This window comes from Marmota flaviventris, chromosome 1 (genome assembly GCF_047511675.1).
Source record: "Marmota flaviventris isolate mMarFla1 chromosome 1, mMarFla1.hap1, whole genome shotgun sequence".
NCBI lineage: Eukaryota > Metazoa > Chordata > Mammalia > Rodentia > Sciuridae > Marmota > Marmota flaviventris.
Genome location: NC_092498.1, coordinates 54,844,538 through 54,872,455, shown reverse-complemented (window position 1 = coordinate 54,872,455; position 27,918 = coordinate 54,844,538). Strand labels below are relative to the sequence as shown.

At 55.6% G+C, this 27,918-nt stretch overlaps 1 protein-coding gene across 1 annotated transcript; it reads right to left on the bottom strand.

Moving 5' to 3' along the window:
- Positions 1-26: 26 nt before the first annotated feature.
- On the bottom strand, positions 27-27,918 carry Flnc (filamin C). Its single transcript, XM_027926352.2, has 48 exons — positions 27,300-27,918; positions 22,867-23,115; positions 21,203-21,300; positions 20,899-21,049; positions 20,694-20,812; positions 20,400-20,477; positions 20,039-20,201; positions 19,706-19,906; positions 18,253-18,390; positions 17,754-17,880; positions 17,460-17,596; positions 17,045-17,238; positions 16,835-16,948; positions 16,090-16,233; positions 15,763-15,886; positions 15,479-15,639; positions 15,112-15,202; positions 14,849-15,018; positions 14,518-14,635; positions 14,162-14,424; positions 13,178-13,775; positions 12,369-12,542; positions 12,122-12,284; positions 11,712-11,872; positions 10,977-11,144; positions 10,772-10,895; positions 10,318-10,474; positions 10,052-10,241; positions 9,865-9,888; positions 9,512-9,759; positions 8,998-9,096; positions 8,591-8,690; positions 8,130-8,270; positions 7,713-7,841; positions 7,445-7,618; positions 6,684-6,845; positions 6,401-6,604; positions 5,798-5,950; positions 5,587-5,709; positions 5,210-5,452; positions 4,726-4,995; positions 4,489-4,626; positions 4,104-4,219; positions 2,751-2,883; positions 2,475-2,651; positions 2,059-2,277; positions 998-1,207; positions 27-857 (listed from the first exon to the last, which is right to left on the bottom strand). The coding sequence occupies exons 1-48, from the start codon at positions 27,652-27,654 to the stop codon at positions 670-672; spliced, it is 8,181 nt and encodes a 2,726-aa protein (XP_027782153.2). The 5' UTR covers positions 27,655-27,918; the 3' UTR covers positions 27-669.

The window sequence follows — 27,918 nt, the reverse complement described above, 5'->3', positions numbered from 1 at the left end:
TAAGTGGCTCCCAGCTGAGCCACATGATATGTGCAAAAAGTCCCCCCAGAAAGCTGGGCCTCGCAATGGGTAAAAAAGGCCCTCACGGGGCAGAGCTGTGCAACTGTAAAAAACAAACAAACAAAAAAAGGCAGAGAGAGAAATCAGTTTCCCAGGAAGCCTGGCTTGGGAGAAGTATGTATTGCTTGAAGCCAGTCCAACGTAGCACTTGTTCAGGGACTGTTTTCTTCTCTGATTGTGCTTTCTTTTCCAAGTCCTTAACACTCTGGGGTTGTGGCCACCAGAGTGGCTAGACGCAGTCCTCAGGGACCAGGGCACCTGGCTGGCAGTGTGGTTTGGAGGTGATGACTTCTCACACATAGACATCCCTAACAGTGTTCCCCCACTGGTCTTGGCCCCACCAAGAAACTCAGGGCTTCCCAGGTTGCCATCAAGCCACATTCAAGGGAGGGACACTGCCCTAAGACAGACAGGCCCTCCACCCCGCAAGGACACAGTAGGGTGGGAGGCTGTGCCATTCACATCACACCCAAGATAGGTGTTTGCAGTGTCTGACTCTGTGCGTGTGCATCTGGGTGTGGCACGTGTGTGTGTGTGTGTATGTGTGTGTATGTGTGTGTGTAATTGGCCAGAGGTGAGGGCCGAGGCTGGGAGAGGCACTTCTGGGATTCAGGGCACATTGACTTTGAAGGGGCTTCCAGGGACACTTTCATCACCCCACTTGACAATGAGGATGTAGTCCCCTTTCTCCTTGACAGTGTAGGTGACGTTGTACACTCGGTTCCCCATGTGCTTCACATACACCTCCTCGCAGGGGGTCTTGGGTCCATGCACACCCACCATCATCATGTTGGTGCCTGGAGAAGGAGGCAGAGAGGGAGGACTCGCATCAGCATCCCCCAAGCCACACCCCACTTTCCCAGGGCTCCTTGATCCCACCCCACACTTCCAGGCAAGCCCATCCTGAGGGATAGCCTCATCTCCCCCTGGAGCCTGCCTGCTTTGCTGCAGTCCACTGTGAAGGAGTTCTTCTGGCCCACAAAGGCCTGGGACAGCCCTGGGCCCCGCGTCACCACTTTACTGGCATCTGAGGAGAACTTAGGGATGGAACTATAGCTGGAGCCACGGCTTGAAGATGACTTGGTCACAGTCTCCACCAGAACTGTGGATGTTTCATGAAGGCTGTGGCCTCCAGACAGCCGGGGACCTGAGGAGCAGAGTGTGTGGTCATGAGCCTGGTCAGAGGGGTTTCCCTAGACTGTAGGCCCTCAGTCAGCACTGACAGCCTTCTGGTCCTATATCATGTGCTCCCACCTCCTGTCCTAACTATGGCATTTGAAGAGCACAGCCCCATTCCAAGTTAAATTTCCATGCTACCAGTGCCAATTCCTGCTTCCCTCTAGGTCTTGGCCTCAGATAGCTCCATCTCTCATCCTCCTAGCCTTGGTCTGAAAACTTAAGTTAACCCACAGAGTAACTTTTATTTTAAAAAGGAATGTATGTCCAGTTGGATGTGGTGGTGTACATCTGTAATCCCAGCAACTTGGGAGGCTAAGGCAAGAAGGTTGCAAGTTCAAAGCCAGCCTCAGCAACTTAGCGAGGCCTTAAGCAACTTAGTAAGACTCTCAAAATAAAAATAAAAAGGGCTGGGGATACTGCTCAGTGGTTAAACGCCCCAGTACCGGGGAGGGGTGGGGGGGAAAGGAATAAATGTCCAACAAGTCCTTTAAAGAGCTTCAGAAAGGGAAGCTGGCTAAACTTATTAGCAGCAAAAAAAAATGAGGGAAACCAAGAGGAAGAAAGCTAAGCTAAAGCTTGAGGGTGTATTGCAAATAAAAGATTAATCAAGAGGTGGGTCAGAATAGAGAGGAAGAATTGGATTTTTAAAGGTGATTATGCACAACTTCACAGAATGGAATGCTATATAATCCGGGCCCACCTCCATTCCTAGTAAATTGACCATGATGTCTGTGGACAGACTGTGACAGATGTGAATGGGTACTGCAGCTGTCTAGGCTGGGCTGACCTGCATGGACCTCTCTGATCCAGGACACTCACCTGTCACCTTGGCTTTGAAGGGGCTGCCCACGATGTGCTGGGGACCACCATACTTGATGGCAATGAGGTAGTTACCAGGGGCCATGGGAGTGTAAGTGACTACGTGGCCCTCAGGACATTCCCGACAGTCCAACTGCACCTTGGAGGGGCCATCAATGGTGACAGACAAGGCCCCTGAGCCCGCATTCAGGGTATTCACAATGAACTCCGATGACACACCTAGAGACCAGAGGGAGCAAGACCTTAGGCAGGAAATGATACAGCCAAAAGCTGGACTAGGCCCCAAGCCCCCAGGCCCTCAGGCCCCCAGGGCAGCACAGTGAGGATTTGGGGGCTCAATGAGCATTGCCCTTATCTCCAAGGCAAGATAGTAATGATGCAAATCTACCCCTTCCTTGTAGGCTCCAGGCACTCACCAGTAGTGCCTCCCTCAAGCCCAGGACCATAGGCTGACACCAAGCCTGGGTCCCCAGCCTGGCTCTGCTCCCCAACGCGGATCTTGAAGGGGCTTCCAGGGATGTGGGCACCATTGAACTTGACATCGATGGAGTGGACACCATTCTCATGGGGGATGAAGCGGATGGTATGCTTATCTGTGGAGCAGAAGTTTGATGGATGAATCTCCCTTCTTCACCACCCCTTCCCAGGAGGGTCTGGCCTGGCAGAGGGTCACAGGGGCAGGGCCAGCTCACCACTATCCAGCTCAGAGACATAGCACTCTTCCACAGCACCTGAGGGTGTGTGCACCCTAGCATCAATCACACCCCGAGCACCATTCAGCTGCACTGCAAAGGATGCCGGCTGGTTCACCTTGAGTCCAGTTTCCTGCAAAGGCCACAGGGGACACTCAGAGTCCTGGGAGAATGGGGCTAGATTGGTCCTCTTTTCAGCCTGTCTCCTTCTGCCAGGCCACCTGGCAGGGAGGGATGGAGGAGGCAGGGGCTGGTCTGTAACTCTCTGCATCCACACCTACCATGAGATGGGCACCACCCTAGCCATGCTGGGTTCAGCAGTGGATAAGGGATGATGTGTCCCTGTCCTGGATGAAGAAGCAGAGATCCAATACTATAAAGTGGGTCTGGTGGCAGAGAAGTGAGTGTTTGACAGTGCTGTGAGGGCTGCAGGCGCCCCGGAGGTCAAATGTAGAAGGCTGAATGTGGCTGGGCTGGCCTGGGGGCACTTCTGGGAACAGGTGAGCCAAGAAGGAGGACTAAAGGGAGCACTACAGAACTCTGGGGGAGGGGATTCTGGGCTGGGGATGGAGCCTGGTTCTAGAGTCAAAGGAGATATATAAGGGCTCCTGTGGGCTGACAGGACTTCCCTGAGGGGCAGCTGGAGGGGTATGGTGGCTTGGCCTTCTCCTGGCCCCTTATTTAGCAAGCTGCCTGTGTGTCCCTGTACACTTGATAAGGGTCTGCTTGGCACATATTCCCACATGACAGAAGTGAAGGAAGTCAGGTTCTCTCTACAGATCACAGCAGGACAAAGCAAACGGGTTCTCAGAAGCCAGGAGAGGCTGTAGCTAAGGCCCTGAGGCCACGTGCATTTGCCTAGGAATCCTTAGCCTCTCTGCAACCAGCTTGTTCTTATTTTGTATTGATTATATATTATATATATATGGATTATATATTTATTATATATATATATATATATATTTCTTTCTTTCTTTCTACAGTACTGGGTATTAAACCCAGGGCCCACATGGCAAGCACTCTATCACTGAGCTACATCCCCAGCTCTACTTTATATTCTTATTCTCATGAAATCATTAGTTTATAACATTCAAAAAGAAATGGGACAAGAAATTTCAGGTGACAATACAAACAGGGAAACCAAACTTGTAAAAGGAAGAAATAAGGCATGGAGTGACACAGCAGGGGCACATCAACAGGGACCCAGACAAGTCCTTCAAGGGTCCCACCCTGTGCTGTACAGTGGAGAGAGGGGACTTCTGCTGACCAGCTCTCCCAAGATCACTAAGTCCCTGACCATGCATATTTCTGCCCTCTCTCAGGTGGTAGAGAGACCCAACCCCTGGAACATACCTGGAGGCTGGTAACTGTGAGACGGCGGGCATCATCTGAGAGGGAGGCCACAGGCACCACAAAGGGGCTGTCTGGGATGTGCTCATCATTGAACTTGATGGAGACTTCATAGTCACCTGGGGAGGGAGGCTAGTCAGCACAGGTCCCAGAATCGGGGAGAGCAGGGACATAGCCACCCACTCCAGCATCATTCTGAGACAGACTCATTAGGTCCCAGCCCAGCTCTGCAGACACATTCCCTAGGGGTGGGATGAAAGAAGACCAGGCAGGGAAAGAGCAGGGGTAAGGCTTCCTGCAGTCCCCAGCATTTTCTCCTGGTCAGTGAGCAGAAACCCAGTCTGGAAAGTCAGGTTGGCTCAGCCCCAACCCCAGCATGGACCACTACCTGGCTCTTGGACAACATAGGAGACACCGCAGGAGCCATCTTTGCGGTCCTCAAATGCAATCTCCGCCTTGCTGGGACCCTCCACGGCGATAGACAAGCCCCCTGCACCTGCTTCTCGGGTCCAGATGCTGAACTCAGCTGCATTCAGGGAAGAGCAAGGGTGGCACTTAAGCACCACTGCCCTTCACACAGGCTTGGCCGTTCTACCCCAAACACTCACCTGGGCCTGCCCCTCACCTGGCACACCAGCCACACCTCGCTCCAGCCCTGTGCCTCCAGCACGCACTTTGTGAGCACCACCTTCACCCAGTGGCCCTACAGTGAACTGAAAGGGGCTGCCGGGCACATGTTGGCCACGGTACTTGACAGCGACTGTATGAGGCCCCATCTCCTGGGGCACAAAGCGCACGCTGTATGCACTGTCCTCCCCTTCAACGATCTCTGCAGCTTCGATTTTGCCTGACGGGCTGGTCACCTGCGCAGTCATGTCCTGAGAGCTGGCCTCACCTGCAGGGTGGTGGGGGGACATCAGTGCAGCAAGGTGCTGACCCTGACCTCCCTTCTCAGTAGAGTCCCTCCTCTGCTCAGACCAGCCCTGGCTGTCTGGGACAAGTCTGCCAGGGTCAGGGCCTGGCTGATCTCACCCTCCCCTCCTGTCTCAGGTGACAGAAGGCCCAGCCTCCCTAGGTGGACCGGACCCAGCCCAGCACTCTCTGCTCACCCTCTTGCTGCCGGGTGATGCTGCCGAAGGAGCCCAGGCGTTCCCGGCCCAGGAAGTCCCCGAAGACAGCAGGGAATGGGTCCCCACCGACTTGAGTGGACTCCTCCACCCGCACCTCACGCTTGGTCTCCCCGCCCCGTGTCTTGCTGATCTCTGTCCGCTCTGTGCGGGTGTACGTGTGGCTGCTGCGTGTGAAGGTGCGAGTCAGGCGCTCCTGGGCAGACACCATCTGGAACCAGTTCCCTGTGAGACACCAGGGAGCCAGAGTGAGTACACAAGGTGAAGAGCTGGCAAGCAGAAAGGGGACCCTGAGCGCAGCTCTGGCCCAGCCAACTCTTTCCCCACCACCCTGCCCCCTGAGCTCTTCCCAGCTCTACCTGGGATCTTGAGGTTGAGGTCACAGGTGCTGCCAATGGTGGCGATGGAAGGTGCCTGTCTACGTCGGGTGATGCTTTCCTTCATGCGGCCCTCACCAGTCACCTTCACAGTGAAGGGGCTTCCTGTGGGATGAAGGGTGGGTCAGATGCACAGACCACCCAGCTCTCAGCCTCCTCATCTGCCCCTGCCTAGCCCTGACTACAGTCTTACCTGGAACGTGCTTGTCAGCAAACTTGATGTTGATAATGTAGGTACCAGGCTCAGTGGGGCAGTAGGTGACTTTGCATGTGCCATCCTCCATGTCCTCACAGTTGATGTCCACCTTGCTAGGGCCTTCGATGCTTAGCCCCAGACCCCCATAACCTGGGGGAAGAATGAGGGTATTTCCCTCAGCACTACACCACCCACACCACACTGCTCTCCCTGCCCCAAGCTGTAGGCTCTGCCCAGAATGAATGCCCAGCTCCTATAGTAACCTCCAAGGAGAGAGTGGTACCATGGAAGGAGAAGGGATGAGCCAGGCACTGTCTGCAAGGGTCCAGGGATAGGCAGTCTAGAAAATTCCCTAAGGCAGTCCTCTTGGATTCCAGGGATTGAGGGACAAACTCGGGATGGTTGTTTTCTCTTCAAAGTGAGAAAACTGACAGGGGAATATTACTTTCCTCCAAATGGGTCTCAGACTCTAAATCCCAACAGGGACTATGCAAGGAAGTTCAGGGAGAAGGGTATGACCAAGGGCATGCTGGATGGAAAAGAAGGACAAGTACCCTCTGGAGGGTTCAGCTGGAATGGGGTCACTGTGGCAAGAAGTACCTGCGTTACGAGTGTCTACGATGAACTCTGCCACCTGGAAAGTGTGTCCTTCTGAAAGGCCCTTGCCCCAGACCCGAACCTTGCTGGCATCCCCGATTTCAGATGGCCCCACCAGGATCTTGAAGGGGCTGTTGGTGACATGCTTGCCACTCTTGCGCACGCTCACCACGTGTTCCCCAACCTCCTTGGGGGTGAAGGAGATTCCTATGGAGAGAGGGTGTCAGGTAGAGCGTCCCTGTGAGACCCCCTCCCCCTAAGGTGCCTGTCAAGACCCCAAACTCACCAATGTGCCGGTTGGGCAGGCGCTTCAGCAGGCAGGGCTCCTCATTACCGGACGGGGCGCGGATGCTGGCAGTCAGCAGGCTCAAGTCACTCTCTGTGATCTTCAGTGACACATCCGTGGAGGTGCCAACATTCAACTGTGAAGTCCTCATAGAGTCATCGCCTGTGGGGCAGTTGGGGCATAGTGCTATCATGACTCCAGGCAGGCCTTGCCCTTGCAGAACCCCCCAGGACAGACCCTGCTGGGCTCAACAGAGACCCAGGGCCACTCACAGAGGCCCAGGCCCGGAGACTAGTGTCTGCATTCACATTTGCTGCCAACACCACAAAGGGCCCTGCACCCCAATTCCCCATGGTTGCCTCAGTCCTACAGGGGCTAATCTCTAAGTGGACCCTTGTGTATTCAATCCCGAGTCAGGCAGTGCATTGGAAACAAGACCACACAGACCCCTTCCTTGCTGTGTGTTTCTCATCAAAATACTTAACTTCTTTGGGACAAGTTTCCTCATCTATCAAAAGGAATGACAATACCTAGCTTCTTGAGAGAAACTTGAAAAACAAAATGAAATGTCTTTCAAAGCACTGGGAGGCTGGATGTTTCTTGGCTGCTGCACAGAATAGTATTCCTACATTTATCCAAAAATGCCCTCCTCCACCTCGGGGGGGCATGGGCCCAAATCCCTGAGTGACTTGAACAGGCCAGCTTGCACATATGCTGTGTGCTGTGTGTTGTAGGCTCTGTCCCACCAATATCCACCCCACCTGTGATCTTGGCCGTGAAGGGGCTCCCTGGGATGTGCTTGTCATCAAAGCGCACAATGATGCTGTAGTCCCCAGGAGCCGTGGGCAGGTAGGACACTGTGCAGGTGCCATCCTTATTGTCCTTGCAGGTGATCTCTGCCTTTGATGGGCCCTCCACAGCCAGTGACAGACCCCCTGTAGGTGGAGGGGGGACTGAGATCAGAGATTCTGTCCTTGCCCCTGCACCTGACCTCCCTCCATCCATGTCCCCTGCCTGTGCTCTCCTCACCTTCTCCAGCATCCTTAGTGACAATGGTGAAGGTAGCTGGCTTGTTGACCATGCCATGACTCAGGCCTGGCCCATAGGCACTGACATGGCGGCTGTTGATGGCATCCACATAGAACTGCAGGGGGCTTCCTAGAGGGAGACAGAGACAGAGGCTGGGTCAGCACAGAGACAGAGGCAGCCTGTGTTCCTCTTTGCCCCAACACCTTCCAGCAGCCTACCTGCCAAGCCCTGTATCTCTGCCATAGGAACCTGGCTCATGGAATCCTACCCCCCACCAGGGATGTAAGGTTCCTCAGAGCCTCACGTGCATCTGCACATGGTAGGTTCTCAATAAATATTTATTCAAAGAAGGAAGGCAAGACTGACATGGATGCCAGTTTCTCTTGCCAAATACAGCATGGCCCGACCCCAACTCACCAGGGATGTGGTTGCCATCATACTTGATTCCCATCTGGTGCAGTCCTTTCTCGGTGGGTGCATATCTCACTGTGATGGTACCGTCCTTATTGTCTGTGATGTTGGGTCTCGCAGTCTTCCCGGAGGGCATCCGCACCTCCCCTGCAGGCCAGACACGGTTACAAGGGGGACCCTGGTTTTTCCCACTACAAGCCCCTGTTGTCCCAGGTCTTGCTTCTGTATGGCTCTGGTTTTACTCCAGAGGCAAGGCACCCAGTCACAGCCTGGAGTGGCAGATGAACCCTGAGCCAGGAGATAGATGCCTTGAGCCTAAGTTCTAGCTCTGCGCAACTTGCTGTATGACCTTGAACAGTTCAATTCCCCTCTCTGGGCCCCAGTTTTCATCTTTAGAACAAGAGGGTAGGCCTGGGGTAAGGTCTCTGCCCTCTGGGTCCTCGAGCCTTAGGGCCCCAGAAAGGTACCTGTGAGTTCCCCTTTCTGCACAGTGAAGGGGATGACCAGGTTGAAGGGCCTCAACATGGACTCCAATGGCTCCACAGGTACCACTGGCTCCTCTGTGGCCTGGGCAGGTGAGAGGAAATAGTCAGTGGTTGGGAAAGGCCTGGGAGTGTGACCTGCCACATGACTACCACTAGACAGAGCAAGGAAAGAACAAGATGTTAATGGTAAAACCTGAGAGGGAGGAAAACGTGCCAGCTGTAGGAGGAGAAGTGCCTTGCCCTGGTGGGGCTGCACCTGCCAGCCTCATGCCTGCCTGCCTTCCTAGAGGCCCCAAACCACGCCCCAGCCCTGGCTGCAGAAGAATAGAAGGAAGAAATGAAGAAAGGGAGAAGAGCAGGGTGAGGCCCGCCATGGGAGGCGGCAGTACCCAGTGTGTGGGGCAGGTGCCAGGCCGGGGAGGGACGTAGGGCTGGCGCAGCTGTGGCACTTCAGAGGGCTCCTCCACGTGGGGCAGGGGGTCACAAGCCTGGGGAGGCAAGGCATGGGGCACAGGATGTGGTGAGCCTACAGGACCAGAGCTGACTCAGAATTGCCCATGGACATGCAGCCTACGGGGGACACCCTGAGTACTCTTCCCTTGTTATCCTACAGAACCCCCTCTGGGGACAGTGGCCTGAGGGTTAGAGAAGAACACAGAGTTTCTGCAGAGAGGGCTAATACCACTGGAGCCTGAGGCAGCACTGTCACCTCTCACTTAGGGAGACTGTGGGAACAGCAAAGGCTTGATTCTGGAGCCCACTGGCCCCAGGATTCAACAGATGTGGGGACAGGTCATGGGATTCCTTGGGGACACCTTCTGGGATCCCTTACTGCTGCTAAGAGGGTATGGGCCCCGCCCTCTCCCAGTCGCCATCCAGCCCTGCCATGGCTGTGGAACTTACCAGCACGTGGAAGGGGCTGTTGGGGATGTGCTCGCCTCCAAAGCGGATGGTGATGACATACTTGCCCGGCTCGGGCGCTGTATAGTAGATGTCAAATGTACCATCATGATTCTCAACCACATCCACATCAAGCTCTGCTCCATCTGGCGTGGACACTGTGCAGGTCACCTTCCCCTTGCCTGCTGCCTTAGCATCCACTGTGATTACAGTCTCCTCTCCGATCTGGATTCGTGGACCCAGGCAGGCACCTGCCACATGGAAAAGCCAGGTCAGGTCAGGAGCTGTGGGGGCTGCGCCCAGTCCTCTCCCTTCCCAGATCTCCCAGGCCCCCAGCAGAAGAGGAAGGCACTCACCCAGGCCATGGCCTCCAATGGACACTGGAAAGAGAGCCAAGTGTTAGGCCCTGTGGCACTCAGTAGGGAACTGGGGGTGGGAAGGGCTGGGGGACAGGATCTTTGGCCACAGGGACTGGGCTGCAGATCTGGATGTGCTTTGAGGCGGTTGGATGGAGAAGGGCAGGGATGTGAAGTGGGTGCCCACCTGTGACAAGGCACTTGCTGGCATCCCCAGTGGGCAGGGCATGGATGCGGAAGGGCGAGTAGGGAATCTCATCGCCGCCATATTTGATGGTGATGGTGTATCGACCACTCATGTCTGGCAGGTAGGACACGGTGTATGTGCCGTCCCCGTTGTCTCGGATATTGGCCTTCTTGGGCTTACCCTCAGGGTCCTGGAGAAAAAGCAGAGGTCAATGCCTGCCTGTGCCTACAGCCTTCCCAGGACAGAGGGGCTGCACCTGGACTCACCAAGATCTGCACAGTGAGCAGCCCCTCCCCAGCATCCCGAGCATCGATGGTGAACTCCACGGGCAGGCTGGCAGGGATGCCGGAGGCATTGAGGCCAGGGCCGCTGGCCCGCACCTTGCTGGCATCATGGGCTGGAAGCACTTTGATCTTGAAAGGGCTTGAGGGGAAGAAAAGATAGACAGTTGACTGGGGTCCCTTCTCATCTTACGCATTGAGTCCTTCCAACAAATGGACAGGAGTGATTACTCTGGTGCTAATTACAATGCCAAAGTCCCTGGGGCTGAGCTGCCTTAAGGGCAGTGAATTCTGGGGAAGAGCAGGGCGGGGCAACCAGACTGAGTGAGGCTGTGACAAATGAAAGAGGTTCTCCCCAAAGTGTGGCACTGGGCCTGCAGGTGTGGCCCCCGAAGCAGCACTTGTGGCTCAGTAAGGAGAGCCCAGGGCCATCCCTTACCTGCGTGGCACCTCCTGGTCAGCGTACTTGACTGCTACTGTGTAAGGCCCATCAGTGGCAGGGGTATAGTGGACAGTGTGGGTGCCATCTCCATTGTCACGCACCTCTACAGGTTCAGCCACTCCTAGGCAAGGGATGCAGGGTCAGAAGAGTCTCCTGGGACCGCACCCTCCTTCCCTCCCATCTTGTTCCAGACATATTTTACCTGTGGGGCCCAGCACAGCCACCTGCAGGGGGGCTCGGCCAGCCTGACTGCAGTCCACTGTGAAGGTCTGGGGTACCCGGGCCCTGACACCGGCCCCCAATCCTGGCCCGGAGCACTTCACCTTCCCAGGATCGACCACGTCCTTCACAGGCACCCGGAATGGACTCCCTAGGAGAAAGACATTAGTCTTTATCTACCTGCCTGGGAGGGTCTCCCTGATGCCTGGAACTAAGGAGAGGCAGCTTCCCCTGCCTGTGAGATGTCCACAGGGAGGCCAGACAAGCAGGTGAAAATGCTTAGGAACTTGATAAAAACAACAACAACCAAAAAATAAATAAATAAACAAACTGGGCTGTAGACTAAGGTTGGGCAAGAGAGCAAGAGGGTGAAAGGCAAAAGTGGCCAGTGAGCCAGTGACAGGGCCCTAGACTGAGTAACTAAGCCCAGTGAGTGGACCTGCATGATCAAGGTCTGGCACTCCAGGCAAGGGCCTCTGGGAATTAACTGGAGGGGCTGCCACATTCACAGCACCCACTGCCCTGCCTCTTGGCCAGACTCAGAGTACCCAGGCCACCTTCCAGCCATCTGAGCTCCTGCTCCAACATGCTTCATGCTTTGGGGTGCTCCCTCTGCAAATCTGCACATCCATCTTCCCTTCAGTTTCCCCCTCATGAAGCATACATCCTGCCATCCTCCCTTGCCTTCCCTGAGCCTGTGCCCACCCTCTTTGCACACCTGGGATGGGCCGCCCCCCAAAGGTGATGTTGACGTCATAATCTCCAGGGGTGAAGGGAATGTACTCCACGGTGCAGCTACCATCTTTGTTGTCTTTGCAGGACATCTTAGCTTCTGAGGGTCCCTCGATGGCCAGGCCTAGGCCCCCAGTGCCGGCTCCCCTGCAAGATGATACCCTCATCAACTCTGCTAGGATCAGTGAGAAGGGCTAGAGAGGGCTGCGGGACAGGGGCAGCTAAGCGGGGAGGAGCTACAGGGGCTGACTAGGGATACTGGGGAGGTTTGCTCCTAGGTCACTCCAGAGAGAATGGGGAATGGTGAGGCACAGATAGAGGACAATTGAGAAACACAAGTGGCTCAGATCAAGGGGGCTACAGCCTCAGGTCAAGGTTAGACAAAGTGAAGGATACCTGGTTTCCACTGTGAAGCGATTGGCCTTGTTGACCAAGCCACCCTCCAGACCTGGCCCAAAGGCTCTGACACGGGTGGGGTCACAGCCCTCAGTCACACCCACTCGGAAGGGGCTCTTGGGTACAGCTACATCATCATACAGCACCTCCACCAGATGCACACCTAGAAGTCAGCCAGAGTCAGTCAGGGTCACAGCCCCCACCATCCCTGCCCTGGGCACATCATAATCAGCTCCCAGTCCCTTACCCTCTTCAAAGGCCGTGTACTGCACTCGGTAGGTGCCATCCCCGTTGTCAGTCACAAAGGTATCAGTCTTAGCGCCCGAAGGGTTGAGTACACGAGCTGTCACGTGGTTGCCACCTGTGGCTGTTAAGGATCTTGCATCCACAGTGAACTCAGTAGTCACCTCTCGCAGGACACCTGGATCCCACAGAGGCACACTTAGTATGGTGCCAGCCTTCATGCAGTCCCTCCTGACCCTCCCCTCCTCCATGCTGTTCCTCTAAGTACAGCCTGCTCACCCTCAGCACCCCCTGTGAGCTCCATGCTGCCCCCATGCCACTCCCTTCACCATTTGGTGACAATCTCCACCCACATCAGCTGCTTCACCTGCCCTGAAGGGCAAGTCTGAATCTTACATGCCTCTGCCTGGCCCATGCCCAGCCCAGGGTCTAGGCCCCTGCAGGCGGCCCATGTGTACCACCATCTCCTGACTGCCATCATCTACCCCAAACCTTTCTCTCTGTACCCTCTTGGGCAGGGTTCTTAGCTTTCTTGGATTAGGGATCCCTTGAACTGGTGAGTGCAAGGATCTCCCCAGAAAAATGCTCAGAGGCAGATATCATTTTTGTGACAAGAGCAGAGGCCAGTCTCCATGCCCTTATGGTCCCCTTCACTCCTTCTCTGGAGTATCTGAGCACCTATGGAATTGAGGCTGCCCCAGTCCTCCATTTTACCTCAGTCCTCAGCTCAGCTTCCCTCCCTCCCACTGACGACCTCACTCCTTGAATCCTTGACCTGCAACTTGATCACTGCTGTCTTTTCCTCTTACTCACCATGTGGCTCCACACCAGGCCCAGAGACCTTGACACCACTGGTGTCAACAGCTGGCTGCACATGGACACGGGTGGGAAATTTGGGGATGGGGTGGCCTCCGTATTTGATGGTGATGGTGTAGGTGCCAGGGAAGGCAGGGCTGTAGGTTATATGGTAGGTGCCATCGGCGTTGTTGTGGATCAGCACCTCGGCCTTGACGCCCGCATCTGACAGAATCTCAATGGTCAGTTCTGCCTCACCCGCCTCCGAGCAGTCCACAGTGAAGGTGGCTGCTTCTCCAGCCTTGCCACGTTCCAGGCCCGGCCCACTGGCCCGCACCTTGCTTGGGTCGAACACAGGCTGGATGGTGGCCTTGAAGGGCGAGCCAGGGATGTGGGCTTCAGCAAACAGGATGTTGATGGTGTATTCGCCTGGCTCTGTGGGCAGGTAGCTGACAGCACACGAACCATCACCGTTATCCTGGCACTCGATCTTGGCTTCGCAGGGGCCCTCCACCGTCAGCCCCAGGCCTCCTGTGCCAGCCCCCTTGGTGTCAATAGAGAATGGTGCAGGGGTGCCTACCAGCCCGCCCTTGAGACCAGGGCCATAAGCACAGACCTGGAAAAGGAGAGGCATGTGAGTTCCCTACCTCTGGCCTATCCAAGGCTGCATCACCTCCATGGCTGCCCACCTAATTGAGCACCTTCTACTGTAGCTACCACAGAGTGACTACTTAGAACAATTCCAGGTGCAGACAAGGAGGTAGAGAGATGAAATCATTTGTCCTATTTGTTGGACCTAGAATTCAAGCCCAGGTCTGATTCCAAGGCCAGGCTTTTAATAACTATCTCTATGGAAGGTCCTGACATAGGGGATAGTCCTGGCCCTGGACCCTTGGCTGTGCCCACTCCAGGTACATAAGACCTTCTGGCCTCTATCCTCTATCTGTATGAATCATCTATATTCTACCAACTCCTGCCTCCAACCAGCTCCTATCTCCTCACCTTGGAGGGGTCAGGGGGCAGGACACCTTCCACAGCAAAGGGGCTTCCAGGCACTGGGTGTCCATCATAGGTGATGTCCACTTTGTAGGGCCCCTCCTCAGGGGGCATGTAGCGCACAGCCTGGGCATCAGCTCCACCCCCAGGTTCCAGCTTGCAGGGGATAGGTCGTCGGGAGGGTGAAGTCATCCGCACATCCAGCTGGCCCTGACCACCAGCCCCTCGTGTGTTCACAGAGAATGCCTGTTCCTGCCCCACAGCCACCTCTACATGGAGGGAAAAGGACATAGTGAAGAAGAGACTCCAGCCAATTCCACCCCAAAACCCCTCACTCCCACGGAAGTTCTTGCCCCACTTACTGCTGTTGAGGCCTTGAACTTTGACTTTGCTGAGGTCCAGTGGGGGTGCCACATTCACCACAAAGGGGCTTTTAGGGACAGGGTCCCCACCATAGGTCACTGTGACAGCCATATTGCCCTATTGGGTACAAGAGAAGGTCAGAACCAGGTGGCTTAGATACCACCTGGCAACACCCCATGGGCCTTTGTGGACCCTGAGGCTCAGAGAGCAAGAGAGAGGACTGGAGGCAGGAAAAGGAAAAGGATCCAGACCCGGGTCTATGAGATTGGAGGAGGGACACCCAATCCCTAGTCAGCAGGACAGGCGAGGGCATGCAGGAGTGGGACACACCTGCTGGACAGCAGTGTACTTGACAGTGTAGGAGTAGTCGTGGTTGTCTATGATTTCAAAGTCCCGCACAGCCTCACCCTTGGCTGCCCCAGCAAATTGCACGTCCAGTTTGGCCTTGCCAGCTCCCTTGGTCAGCACCGTGAAGTGAGTGGGCTTTCCAACTTCCACGCCTGGGAGACCATCCAGAGGTGACAGTGAGGGCCTGGCAACCACTACCCCCAAACCCAACCTCAAACCAGCCCCACTCCCTGCCTGACACTCACCTGTGCGGTTTAGCCCTGGGCCCTCAGCCTTAACCTTGCTAGCATCATGGGACGGGTCTACTTTGATGTGGAAGGGGCTGGCAGGGATCTCCTGGATGTGGAAAAGGCTTTGTCAGGACTTTACCCTGTAGAACACACCCCCGTGCCAGGCTAGATGCTGTCAGTATGCCCCAGGGACCCAGTGGGACAAGGGTGGCCTCTGAAATAGTCCGCTAGTGTTCTGTGAGGCATGCTGCCCGCAAACAGGAGGGTTCTGGCAGCATCTGTGTAACTGTGCCTCCCCATCCCTGAGACCAGGTTTCCAGTTGTCCCCACAGACCTCCACCATGCAGGCTTTATGACTATTGATAACTGCAGGCTGGGGTACCTGGTTGGCAAACAGCACCATGATGGTGTAGTGGCCGGCCCCTGGGGGTGTGTACTTGACTGTGAAGGTATCATTGTCATTCTTGATGATATCAAAGTCAATGTCAGCCTCTGCAGGGCCCACCACGCCAGGGGCACACTTGATACCAATGCTCACGTCACCTGAGGAGAGGCAGGCAGGCAGAGGCTGTGAGTGGAGCTCATCAGCCTCCCACACCAACAGTCACAGGAGCTGTGCCCAGGGGTGCCCCTCCTGCCTGGACCCCACCCCTGGGCTGCTCACACCTTGCCCTGCCTCGCTGCAGTCCACAGTGAAGTAGGTGGGCTCGTTGGCCTTGAGGCCTGTCTTCTCCACACCGGGGCCATACACCTTCACCCGCTCAGGGTGGCTCCCTTCTCCCACATTCACCTGTGGGCAGGGGTCAAGGCTCAGCTCAGTGCACCTCCCTCAAGGCCCAACCCTCTCCCTGCACCACCCATCACAGCCTCTTTGTGGGAGCCATGAGGCAGGAAGGATGGCAGAGGCCCAGGAATAGCCAAGGTCTGCTATGTGGGCCTGGCCTATTTCCGGGACCCCTGGCAACAGGCAGGGGGCAAACTTAAAGGACTCACCCTGAAGGGGCTCTTGGGTATGTTGACGCCTCCCCAGGAGATGATGATGGTATGTTTGATTGGCTTGGTAGGCACGTAGGAGCAGCGGAAGGTGCCGTCGCCATTGGGGATCACCTTGATGTCGATGGGGCAGCCATCTGCATCCTGTGGGCAGCACCCAAGCAAGGTTTGTAGTGGCATAGCCACCTCAGACAGTGCACTCCTTGCTGGCTTTAGCACCCCTTCTTTCCCACCTACTAATACCCACACACCCTAGCACTGTGGAACCCAGTGCCACGTGCTCTGTTGGCCAGGGTCCACCCTAGGAGCCAGGACACCAGCTTAAGGCTATCTGTAAGGCCTGTTCCCCTAGCCTAGGTTGCCTGATCTCTAAAATGTGTTGTTTGGGGAGAGGCTGTACTAAATTGATGTTCCTAGAATAGAATAAAGAGCCTTATAAAGAAGAATTGATCTCTTGGAGCCTCAAGACCATGTTCATTAACCTCTAGGGGTCAACAGACACCAGTCTGAGAAACTGACTTGAAACCAACTTCCTAGTTGGTGAAATCATCTCTCAATTGCAGATTATTAGTATGAATATGAGTATTTTTGTAAAATACGTTTTTAACATTAGCATCAGTAAGAAAACAGTTTTAAATTTCCCATAGTGCTTATGGGCCCATGACTACTGTGACTCTATATAACCGCCTTTTGAGAGGCCCCTGCCTTGGGTAATGACAGCAGTAGAGACTAAGCAGTGCCCTACCTGGGCATAGAGCTTCAGGTCTCCTTTGCCAGCTGCACGAGCATCAATGGTGAACTCGGCAGGCTTGTCCACGATGCAGCCAGTGGGCTCCAGGCCAGGCCCAAAGGCCTTCACCTATGTGGGCCAAGAGAGGGGGGCTGAGTTGGGGACTGGAAGAGGTCCAGTGCACCCCATTCCTGTCCTAATCAGTGTGCAGGAGCTGGGACATACCTTGTCCGGGAAGCAGTCTGGTGGGGCTGGGTGGATGTGGGCAATGAAGGGCGAGTCACGGATGTCCTCGTCATCGCAGATGACATGCACAGCATACTCCCCTGGCTCTGTGGGCCAGTACCGCACGTCGCAGGAGCCATCTCCCTTATCATCACACTCTATCTTGGCCTGTGAGGGCCCCTCAATGGAGAAACCTGGAGCAAGGTGGGGAGGGTCAGAAAGCCCAAGGCATCTTGGACTCTTAGGCAGGCACTACACCCCTCTCCCAACTTCCACCCCAGAAACCGTTATGTCTCACCTCCTTATGTATCCTGATATTCCTGATTCCTACTCTCTGTCCCCAGTTAATCCCCGGCATCCCTCCCCATTCACACCTCTCCCCAGCATTCCTACCTTCTGCCACCCAGTCACTTACCCAGTGTCCCCACTTCTGTGCCAATGGCCTCCACCACAAAGTCAGCAGACTTGCCCACCTGGCCAGTCTCCAAACCGGGACCCCAGGCACGCACCTTCTGTGCTCCTGCCTCTGGGCTCACCTGGACCTCAAAGGGACTAGGACAAACAGGGAGCTGGTGTCAATGCCAGGAAGTACACCTGCCAAAGGCACCCCTCCTCTCTTCCCTCAAATCCCCATGCAGCTCACCTCCCTTACTCTCCCCCATGATGGTCCAGACAGAAAAGCATGGGGCAGGGGCAGCATGGTACTTACCTGCGGGGGATGGCATAGCCACCCCAAGTGATGGTCACCACGTACTTCCCAGGCACCACAGGGTAGTACTCGCACTCAAACACTCCATCCCCAGCCTCCCGCACCTTCACTGGCTCCTCAGTGCCCTCTGAAGAAGATGGGGATAGGGGTGCAATCAACGATCTGTGAGGCCCAGCTTCTCAATCCTCTCAAAGAGCCCTTGGGCCCCAAGCCAAACTGAGGGCAGTGCTACTAGTGGGTAGAGGTAAAACTCAGGGCAGGGACCACATGTCGTCCCTGTGCATAAGAGCACCATATAACACATAGGGCAGAGAGAATTAATCCCAGGTTGTAGAACGGGAGGAGTTGATGTACCTGAGATTCCATGGTGCCTCTTTGGAGTCTCTCCTGGGTGTGTGTGGTGCTGGTTATCATTGCCCTTAGATTGTCAGAACTATAGGCCATATTTCCTCCCTACACCCCTACCCCCAGTTCTTCAGCCCTGGGCCTTGGTACTCACTTGGCCCCTTGACTGTGACCTTGAGTTCACCACTGCCAGCACCCTTGGTGAACACCTTGAAGTCAGCCACCTCTTTCACACGCACACCTTTGGGCTGTAGGCCTCGTCCAGAGGCCCGGCAGGCATTGGGGTTGCAAGCTAGGGAGAGGAAGAAAAGGGGGGTCAGGGCCCTGGACAGATTCTTTGCTCCTTGTCACCATCCCCTCACTGTGCACAGGCTGTGGCTTCAGGCAACCCTGCCCTATGCTCTCTTATATTTCCATCACAATTGGAGTTGCTGGGAGCCAGGCTGGGCAGGAGGCTGGCTGTGGGCCCCAGGTCAAGAGGTTACAAGAAACCCTTTATGTGTGGTCCTTAGAGCTGGTGTCACTTTGGAGGAAGGCATGGTACAGCCTAGGCTGAGAGTGGGCTAAGAAAGACAGGGAAGGGCCCTTATGCACACCCAAGGCCATTGACCTAGAGCCATCCGGGCCTTCTCAGAACCATCATAGCAACCTCAGGAACTAAATCATGCCACAAAATATCCAGCAATGCCATGGAACAAGAGCTGTTCCATGTAACATAAAGCCTGACATGGAGCATGGACAATGCATGGGAACCAGACTGCCACAAAGCACTGGCAAGAGTGGGGATCTCAGCCTGATGCAGAATACACAAAATAGCATGGAACACATGATGCCACAAAATAGGCAATGATGTGTCATCCAGACCTACCTAGGGTGTGCCATAGGATGTAGGCAATGGCACAGAACCCAGGGCCTGCCACAAAACACATGCCATGGCCCAGAGCCTAAATTTTATCATAGAAATCATCAGGTAAATGGCAGGGAAGCTAGCTAGACCTCCTATGGAACACAGGCAGTAGGGCAGAGAGAATTAATCCCAGATCAGAACCTAAGCCTGTCATAGAATGCCACAGAGTAGGGAAATGAATCTGCACTGTGTGGACCATGCCACACAGCATGAGTGAGGCCAGTCAGTTATGGCCATGCCTGGCCCAGCCTCTGCTAAGTACTAACATGGTGCCACTCTCTTGGTCTGGTGCTCGGTGGGGTATGGAAGGGAGAGGAGACAGCCAGAGTTGAGTGCAGGAAAAGAACTGGTGTGTGGGGGGGTCATCAACTGAGGGCCTGATGAGTGGGTGGGGGCTAACTATGTGTGGTCCTGCTGCTTCCCCCTCAAGGGCTCCATGTGCCACCTACTCTAGTTTCCTTCCATGGTCTCCTGACCCTCCTCTTACCCATTCCAGGATGCTCAGGGTGGGTTCATGATAAGGGTAAGATCACCCAGAGCTCTCCCTAGCTGCTCCTTCTGCTCATCTCAAGCCCGGCTACCTGCCCCAACCCTGTGGATTAAGTGCCTCACTTTCCACCAATTTGGCAGAATTTGGTGACAGGTCTCTGCATTTTGGCTTTCATGAGGGTTATTGTGAGGATCAGTGAAGGGTCCTTACCTTCTGCCACATGAACAGGGAAGGGACTGCGGGTAATGGGGGCACCAGCGAAGGCCACATGCACAGTGTGTGGCCCCTCCATCACAGGCCTATAAGTGCAGCGGAACGTGCTGTCGCCCTTGTCCTCCAAGGCCACCTCTACTGTGTCCTGTCGGCCCTGTGGGTCTACGATCACCACAGCAACATCACCAGTGCCAGCCCCTATGGTAACAAAGGATACCATCAGTGCCCACTCTGGAAACACACAGCTGATCCTCATCCTGAGACCACCCAGGTCCCCATTCACACACATATCCATATGCCATCAGGGCTGCCTGTTTAATGTGCCCTTACCCGCAGTGTAGATGTCAAAGTAGGTGGGTTTGTTGGCCACATTACCCACAGGTTCCAAGCCAGGGCCACGGGCTGACACCTTGTTGGCATCCCCTAAGGCCATGCCCACATTCACTTCAAAGGGGCTACGCTCAATATTCTGGCCAGCAAAGAGCACAGTCACCTGGGGATGAGGGGTCAAAGGTTAGCTACTAGGGCAGACCAGTTCTGAGAGGGGATAGAGGGGCAGAAGAGAGCAAAGGAGGGCAAGAGATGGATGGCTGGTACATTGGGAAGGGGTGGGTTGTGGGCTGAGGGGGTCCATTTAGTCACAGCCATGAATGAGGATGATGGGAGGGCAGGAGGGCCCACTGGGAGATACCTTGTGTAATCCAGCGACCTTGGGCACATAGGAGACAGCATATGTGCGGTCCTTGTCATTGTTGGGAACCACCTTGGCCTATCAGGAAGGAAAAAGATCGAAAACCACAGTGGTTGTAGCCCCACCTGATCCCATGGTGCCCAGGGCTCCCCAGCCCCAGGAAGTCCCCATGGTATTGTCTTCCTAGCCTCCAAAGCACAATGGGTGGCTTTGGCAGCCACCTCTAGGCCATTCCTGCTGTTGGTCCCATGGCTTTTGGTTCCAATCCAAACATCTCCAGCAGCCTCTCCATACCTCCTCAGTGTGGCCCTCGGGGTCCTCAATGTAGACCAACACTTCACCCACGCCTGCATCCACTGTCTGCACGGTGAAATGTGCAGGCTGCAACACGGTGTTGCCCTGAGGCTCGATGCCTGAGGGGCAGAAGCAGAGTTCAGATTACCAGGGGATCCTACGTGTTCCCAGTTCCCCAGGGGGGTTCTCAAGGCTCAACACTAACCAGGCCCGTAGGCAATAGCTTTCTTTGGGTTCAGCTGCTTAGATCGAACAGGGGCACCAGGTTTTAGTTTGGCCTTGGGGAACTGGGACAGGTAGGTCATGACAGAATGCTCATCCACGTTGGGGTCCACGATCTCCTCAGGGGCAATCACCTGCCACAGGAAGGAACAATGTTTACATGGGCTCCCCACCTACCCAGAAGCCCCAGTTCTTACCTGCATCCTGGCCAGGTATGCTTATAGACCCAACCTCCACCGCTGCCCCTCCTGCCCCTATGTCCCACCTCACCCCATATGCCAGTGTACCTGGGGCACCCCAAGCCAGTCGTCTGCCTGCTGCATGGCTTCTCGAGCGTTCTGCACAGGCTGGTTGGGATCCCAGGCCTCCCAGTCAGGACAGAGGCCTGGAGAGATGGTGGAAGGAGACAACAGTTAGGGGAAACCAACCAGCCAGAGCACGGAGGATGTGTTCACCTAAGTGAACTCCCTCAGTACCTGTGACTTCACAACCCTTCTGGCCAGCTCTAGGCCCCTGACCAGCCAGGTTCTGGCTGCCCCTGACATCCCAACTCATCACGCTCATCACTGGGTAGGCACAGCAGCCCTCACTAGCACCAACAATAAGCCCTTTCTGCCCTGGTTGACGCAGCCTGGCACCAGCCCTAATAGCCAGCCTCCTGCCTGCCCAGGACCCAGTAGAGACCCTGAACACAAACCCCCACGAGGGACCCTTTCCCAGGTCCCTTTTGCCTCATTCCAGCTGCCTCAGGGGTAGGTAAAAGAGGTGAGCACCCTTTCCCACACAGGCTTCTGATCTGTCCCTTCACAGCTGCCCTGTAATTCCAGCTCTTCCCACACTTCCCACACCAGCCTTAGAGCATCCCTGTCTCTTACTAACTGCCACTTGGGGAAACTGAGGCACTGAAAGGCTTGTTGGAAGAAAATGAAGTCTTCTTTATGGCCATCAAGAGCCCAGCCTCCTGTCAGAAGGTGCTGAGGCAACCCCAGATCACCCTGTAAAGGGGTGCAGGGTTGGAGGGGCTTAGTCCAGGACAAAGCTGGAGGGGGGCAATGAGCAGCGGTGCAGGGAGGGGGCCAGCTCAAAGGCTGGAATCCATGACTGGCTGGAACAGCTGAGGTCACTGCTGGCAGCCACACCAGTCGTGGGCAATGGCTCAGCAGCTGGGAATGTTTCCCAGGAGGCACCCCCCGCCTCCCACCCCTGCTCCCCAGCTGACCCCAGAGTGGGGGAGGATTCCCTGAGGGACTGTGACTCCTCAGGCAGGGCCAGAGACCTAGGTTGGAAGAAGACCTTTCTTCTGAGAGAAGGGTCAGGAAGGAGCTGTCAACAGGTGGGGCTCTGGCTCATACTGCCTTAGTTTTTTTAGGGTCCTGGTCTTCTCCACCTGATCAGTCCAGGGTCTACACCCGGAGGAGTGGAGCTAGGTCACCTGTCACTGGACAGTACCTTGCTGCCTCAGCCCATACCATCCTGAGTTTCAACTGCTTCTCAAAGCTGATCTCACAAAGAAGAGGCCTCTCTGGGTCTAACTGGGACCTTCTTGCTGCAAGCCCCACTCCATCTCCCCTCTCTCAGCTCAGTGGGAATGGTGACCATGTGGCAAAGTAGGCAGCTCATGGAGCAGGGAGTCCAGGCCTTGGGCTCCAGGTACTTTTGCCACAAACTGTACAATCATAGACAAGTCACTGGCCCTCTCTGGACCTGGCTGTCCTGGCCTATAAAATGAGTTTTAAACATTTTCCTGTCCCTGCAGAATATAGTCCGCCCATGGGGTAAGACCTAATTCCAGCAGTGATTCCTGGCTAGAGGAGTAACCCTCCCCCCAGGTGATCCTGACCCCCCCAGGCCCTGGGGTGTACATTCTGACAACCATAAGCCTCAGCACCCCAGCTCATTCCCACTGTCCTTCTAGGCTAAGGGCTCCATGGTATGCCCACTGCCTACTTACCAGGAGCACAGTTGTCCACAAGAGCACCCAGAGCCTTGCCGTCTTGCCAGTCTCGGTTAAAGTTGGTGATGGGCAGCTGGGGCACCTTGTTCTGGATCCAGCCAAGCAGACGCTGCTTAGGTGTCTGTTTGCGGGCATCCTCATCATCCTCATCCTCCCACATGGGCATGGAGATGGAGTAGTGCAGGATCAGTGTCCAGATCAGGCCCAGGATCAACTTCAGGTTCCCATCCACAATAGCCTTGCTGTCTGCAAAGCAGAGGGAACAAGCTGGCTCAGGAGGGACCTTAAGGTCAGACTCCTTCCTCCAGAATTTATCCCTTTCTCAACCTACCAAATTCCCTCTAGCAAGGCCTGGCCCAGAATGACAAGCCCTCTCTGGGTGCCAGCTTCAGAACCAGGCTGTACCTCTCTGCTCCTGTCCAGGTATTTCCACCTCTGCTGTCATACTTGAGTCTGCCTTTGATCTAAGCAAGCCATCCTGCCTTTGGCCTTACTGGACTGCAGTTCTCTTGGGGATACACACTATTTCATTTTGTTTTTTTAACCACCTAACTGACATACAACAAATGGCATATATTAAAGAATACAATTTGAAAAGCCTTGAAAATAGGCATATGCCCACAAAGCTACTGTTACCAATCAAAAATAACTGGCACAGCCATCACTGCCCAAATTTCCTTGTACATACTCCCTCTTGTGATCCCTTTCTCCTGCCTGTCCTTGTTCCATCCTCCCAGGCAACAACTGATCTGCTCTCTGTCATACAGATTAGTATATATATTTTCTAGGATTGTGTATAAATGGAATTATACATTAAATATACAAATTTATTGGTCTGGCCTAGAACTTAGGAGGGTCTCAACAAAAATGGTTGAATGAAATACTTTAAATCTTAGAGAGGAATGTGATCTGTTCCATTCCATTCGCACTCTACCCCAAAGGCCATAAGGCTTTTGGAACAATGGGGTTCTGGGAGGAGGAAAGGGTACACTGCATGCTCAATAAGGCTTGGAAATTGTGTTGCAAAATGCTGGGGGCCAGTCGGATCTCACAAGTGCCAGGGGAAATGTCACTCACGTGGGTTCAAGTGTCAGGCTCAGACATAGGCTATCCACTATCTTCTCTGAGCTGTTTTCCTAAGATTTTAGAGACCCAACTCCCCTTTAATAGTCAAAGGGAAATGTTCAGGAGGGGAGGGGGCTAGAGTGTAGATTTTGGAATCCAGCTTATTTGTAAAGGATAATGCAGGTCTGAACCCATCAGCTTCCCTGAGCATTGCTCTTAGGAAGCAGGGAGTGGGTGGAAGACTCAGTCTGGTTTATTGATGCTGCCTGATGAGAGAAGGTGGAGCTGGAGGCTCCCCTTTCCTAGATCTTGGGGGAGGGTATTAGGAGACAGGGGTCTGGGGAACCCCTGGCATCCCCCCTCCACTCCACCTGGCCCTGAAGGAAGAATCTCTTGGCCTCCCTGGCCCTAGGGCTTAGCCCTTCAGCTCTCCCACCCTTCACTGATTCATCCTTCCTTCCCCAGCAGCTCCCCAGCCCACCCCTTTCCCCTGGCTTCCCTGCAGCACAATGGTTTGGCAGCTCTCGGGTTCCATGACACACTCACTGCCGGCCTCCTGTGCTTTCACTCTTTCAAACACACAGGCCCACAACACTTTCACACAATCTGGACGTCCCAGTGCCCCCAGCCATTCATGGCCCTGACAGCCTCCGAAGCTAGGGTCTCACACACCCAGAAGTGCTTCTTACAAACTGGAGCCAGACCCTGGGAGGGAGGCCTTGAGGCTTCGGGATGGGGGTGGGTGAGGTGGACAGGGGGTCATTCATGTTTGCTGGAGAGAAAGTTTTTCCCTAGCAACTGGCCCGGGGCCAGACAGCAAGTGGTCCATGGCTTAGGGCAGGAGAGAGGCATCTGGGCCCAGAGTCCCACCCTGGGAGCAATGACCTTCCTCTCCCGCCTCCCTCTCGGAGGCCAAGCAGAGGGGAAGAACTGTATTCTACCCAGGCTTCTTCCTGTGCAACAACCCACCAAATCACCATTCCCTCTGCCTGGGGATACCCCCAAAGGGATGGGAGGAGCCAGACAACTAGTCCTGGACACCCCTGCCTGGGGAGGGGGGGGGAGTGGAGAGAGGAGAGAGAGGGCTGGGCCAAGGGAGGTGCTGGGACAGCTGCTGCCCCCTCCAGCCCCTCCTTCGGCTATTGGCTCCCGGAGAAGGAATAGCAACTGGGGAACAGCTGCGGGACAGGGCTGCCTCATAGGCCTCTTTGTTCAGAGGGGCTATGGGGTGGTGGGGGCCTTCACAGGGGTGCTAGGAAAGAAAAGGCACACAGCTCCTTCAACCCGGCCAAGGACCCCACCTCCAGCTCCCACTCTAGGCCCTGACTTCCCTTCTAGGAAGACAAGTGGACCCTCTTTGTGACCCGTGCTCCCTCAGGTGCCCAAATGTTCAGTTTCAGTCCTAAGACAATGCCCAGGAGACTCCCCGGATGGCCCCTTCCCACCAATAAATGGAATGGGAAGCCGGACGAAGCAGGATGCCCCCCTCCTCCACTGTGGGCAGTTCCTTTCAGTCTCCTGGGGTCAACCAGGCTGGTGTCTCAGCCCCTCCCCGCAGCCTCACCCCAGCCCAACAGCTGAATTGCTGACAGCTTATCTCATCAGCGGGAGTGAGCCACTTGGCCCAAAGGGGGTTCAGCTCCCCTTCCTCTCAGCAGGAACCCAGGGAGCTTCCCTCCCGCCCCCAAACCAGTGCTGGCTTCTTCCCCTCTACTCGGATCCGGCCCCTCCATAGCTGAGCCAAGGGGGGCTGGAGCCAGGCACCGACATGGGGGAGGGGAGAGGTGCACAGGGGAAGGATGAGGCCTAGAGAGGGGCCCGCTGCTCCCACAGCTGGGAGGGAGGGGAGGCTGAGTGGTTTCTATAATGTTTTGCAGAGGCCTCAGTCCTTCCCCTGGAGACCCACCTGGGACAGTCAGTCCTACTTTTCAAATCCCAGCATGGAGTGTGATGATGACCCCAGGGCTGGTTCATGTGTGACCCACCCCCCTAATTCTTCTAGCCTTCAGCCCCACTACACACACCAGGGTCCCCTCCCCCACCCCTTGCCCTCAAGCTTGTCCTTCTGGAAAGCTCAGAGACATCTGCTGTGTCACGGAGACAGGGCTATTTCCAGGCCACGGCAGGAGGGGGTGAGGGGTGGCAGTATTGGGACAGGAGGAGGTAAGGCCTAGGGAGGAGACTGGACAGAGCAAAGGGCCCCAGACTGACCTCAGCTGCTAATTCAGGAGGGCTGGAGATGGCCCTGAGGGAAAATGAGGGTGTACAGGCATCCAGTTATCTAGACAAGACTCTGGGACAGCCTGTGTGGGAGCACCTAATCCCATGTACAACTTCCCTAGCGCTGAGGCCGGTCAGGGGGCCCTTTCTTAACACAATAGAGCTCTCATGAACTCACTACAGGGGTGAGGTGGGAGTCTGTCCCTGGCCTCCAGCCTACAAAGAAAGGACAGGTTATAAGGGGCGAGGCAGCCTCTTGCCACTGGAAGCCCACCCTGGGAATTCTGGGCCCCCAGAGCTAGAATGCCTCCCCACCCCCACCCAGCACTGACACACCTTCCAAATCTGGTTACACTCAATGACTTCCTCCCCTCTGCAGGACTTCCCCTCCCTCCTCAAAGCCCAGACTGTTAGCTACAGCCAATCCCAAGCATAGGCAGTGGGTTGGGGCAGGGCAAGGACAGGCAGGAGCCCCCCTCCAGGGAAGGCTAAAGCAGGAGGGCAGGCAGGGGTTAAGGTTCCCTGCCTTAGCTCAGTGCCTTTTTAGGTTTCTGAGGCTGGTCTCTGCCTGCCCCATCCCAGGACTGAACCCAGCTGCAGAGCACATGCCTACAGAGGGCCTCAGTGGAGCTGACAGGCCACCAGCTTTCCCGGGCCTCTGAGCTCAGAGAGAGATCCAGGGGGTGGTCAGGATCTGTTTTCAGTCTGGTCTTCCCCTTGGAGGGGCTGGGAAGCCATTTGCTTTTTTGGGATCCGGGGTATACCCCCAGAATCAGCTATGGGTACTGACCCTTTTCTCTCAAGCATGCATAGGAGCTGTTCAATGGAAGGAAAGGGGACAGCGAGGGAAGCAGGTTGGTGGGAGAGCTCATGGGGAGGTTGTAGCTGCAGGGCTCAGAAACCGAAACCTCAGGACTTCCCAGGCCACTCAGGGAGTGCTCATTGTCCTGAGAGGGGTGTCAAGGTAGTGCCCAGGTGGTCTGCATTGGTGCGGGCGGGGGAGAGACCAGGCCAGGGTCCTCCCCCTGGTCCCCATTCCTATCTCATCTCTCAGATCCTGATGGGCCCACCCCGCACCTATGTCCCCTACCCACTTGGGACCACCTCTTCCCTATTGTGACCATGCCCTCATCGCCCACACTGACCGATGGACACGAGCTTGATGTGCTCGCGCTCCAGGAACTCAAGGGCCACAGATACGTTCTCCAGCTTCATCTGGCGGAAGTTGGGACGCGGGTGGAACTTGCGGTACATGCGCTTCTGACTGAGCACCTCAAGCAGCGCGATGAGGCGCAGCCCGTCGCTGAGGTCGCGCTGCAGGTCGGTCAGGCGCTTGCCCACGCACTTGAGGTGCTCGTTGCACCAGCGCGTAAATGTGTTCTGCTGGATCTTCTTCCACGGAGCGTCCTCTGCTAGGTCCTTCTCTGTGGACGGCATCTCGTCCGCCTCGTCGCCCGGGCCGAGGCCGGCGGCGTCCGAGTAGCCACTGTTGTTCATCATGTTGTCGCGAGCGGGGAAGGGGGTTGCGTGGGCTGGGGGCTTGGACTGCGGGTGCTAGCGGATGCTGTTGGGCGCTGTTGGGCTGCGACCGCGGGACTCGCTGTTTTGCGCTGCGCTCTCTTCTCCAACTTCTCTTGCGCCCTGGCTGACCGGGGTTCTGTGGGCCTCCTAGGCTCCTCTAAGGCTCTCTGGCTCTGGCTCTCTCTCTCTCTCCGGGGGCGGAGCGGTGCTCGGGAAGTGCGGGCCAGGCCGGGCCGGGGGGTT

Bases quoted from the DNA above. Each gene is read 5' to 3' on its own strand.
- Flnc (XM_027926352.2), bottom strand. From the start codon at position 27,654: ATGATGAACAACAGTGGCTACTCGGACGCCGCCGGCCTCGGCCCGGGC. The intron at 1,208-2,058 runs GTGAGTGTCCTG...TCTGCTCCTCAG, and splicing joins CTTCAAAGCCAAGGTGACAG to GTCCCCGGCTGTCTGGAGGC. The intron at 858-997 runs GCAGGCTCCAGG...CTCCTTCTCCAG, and splicing joins AGTGGACTGCAGCAAAGCAG to GCACCAACATGATGATGGTG.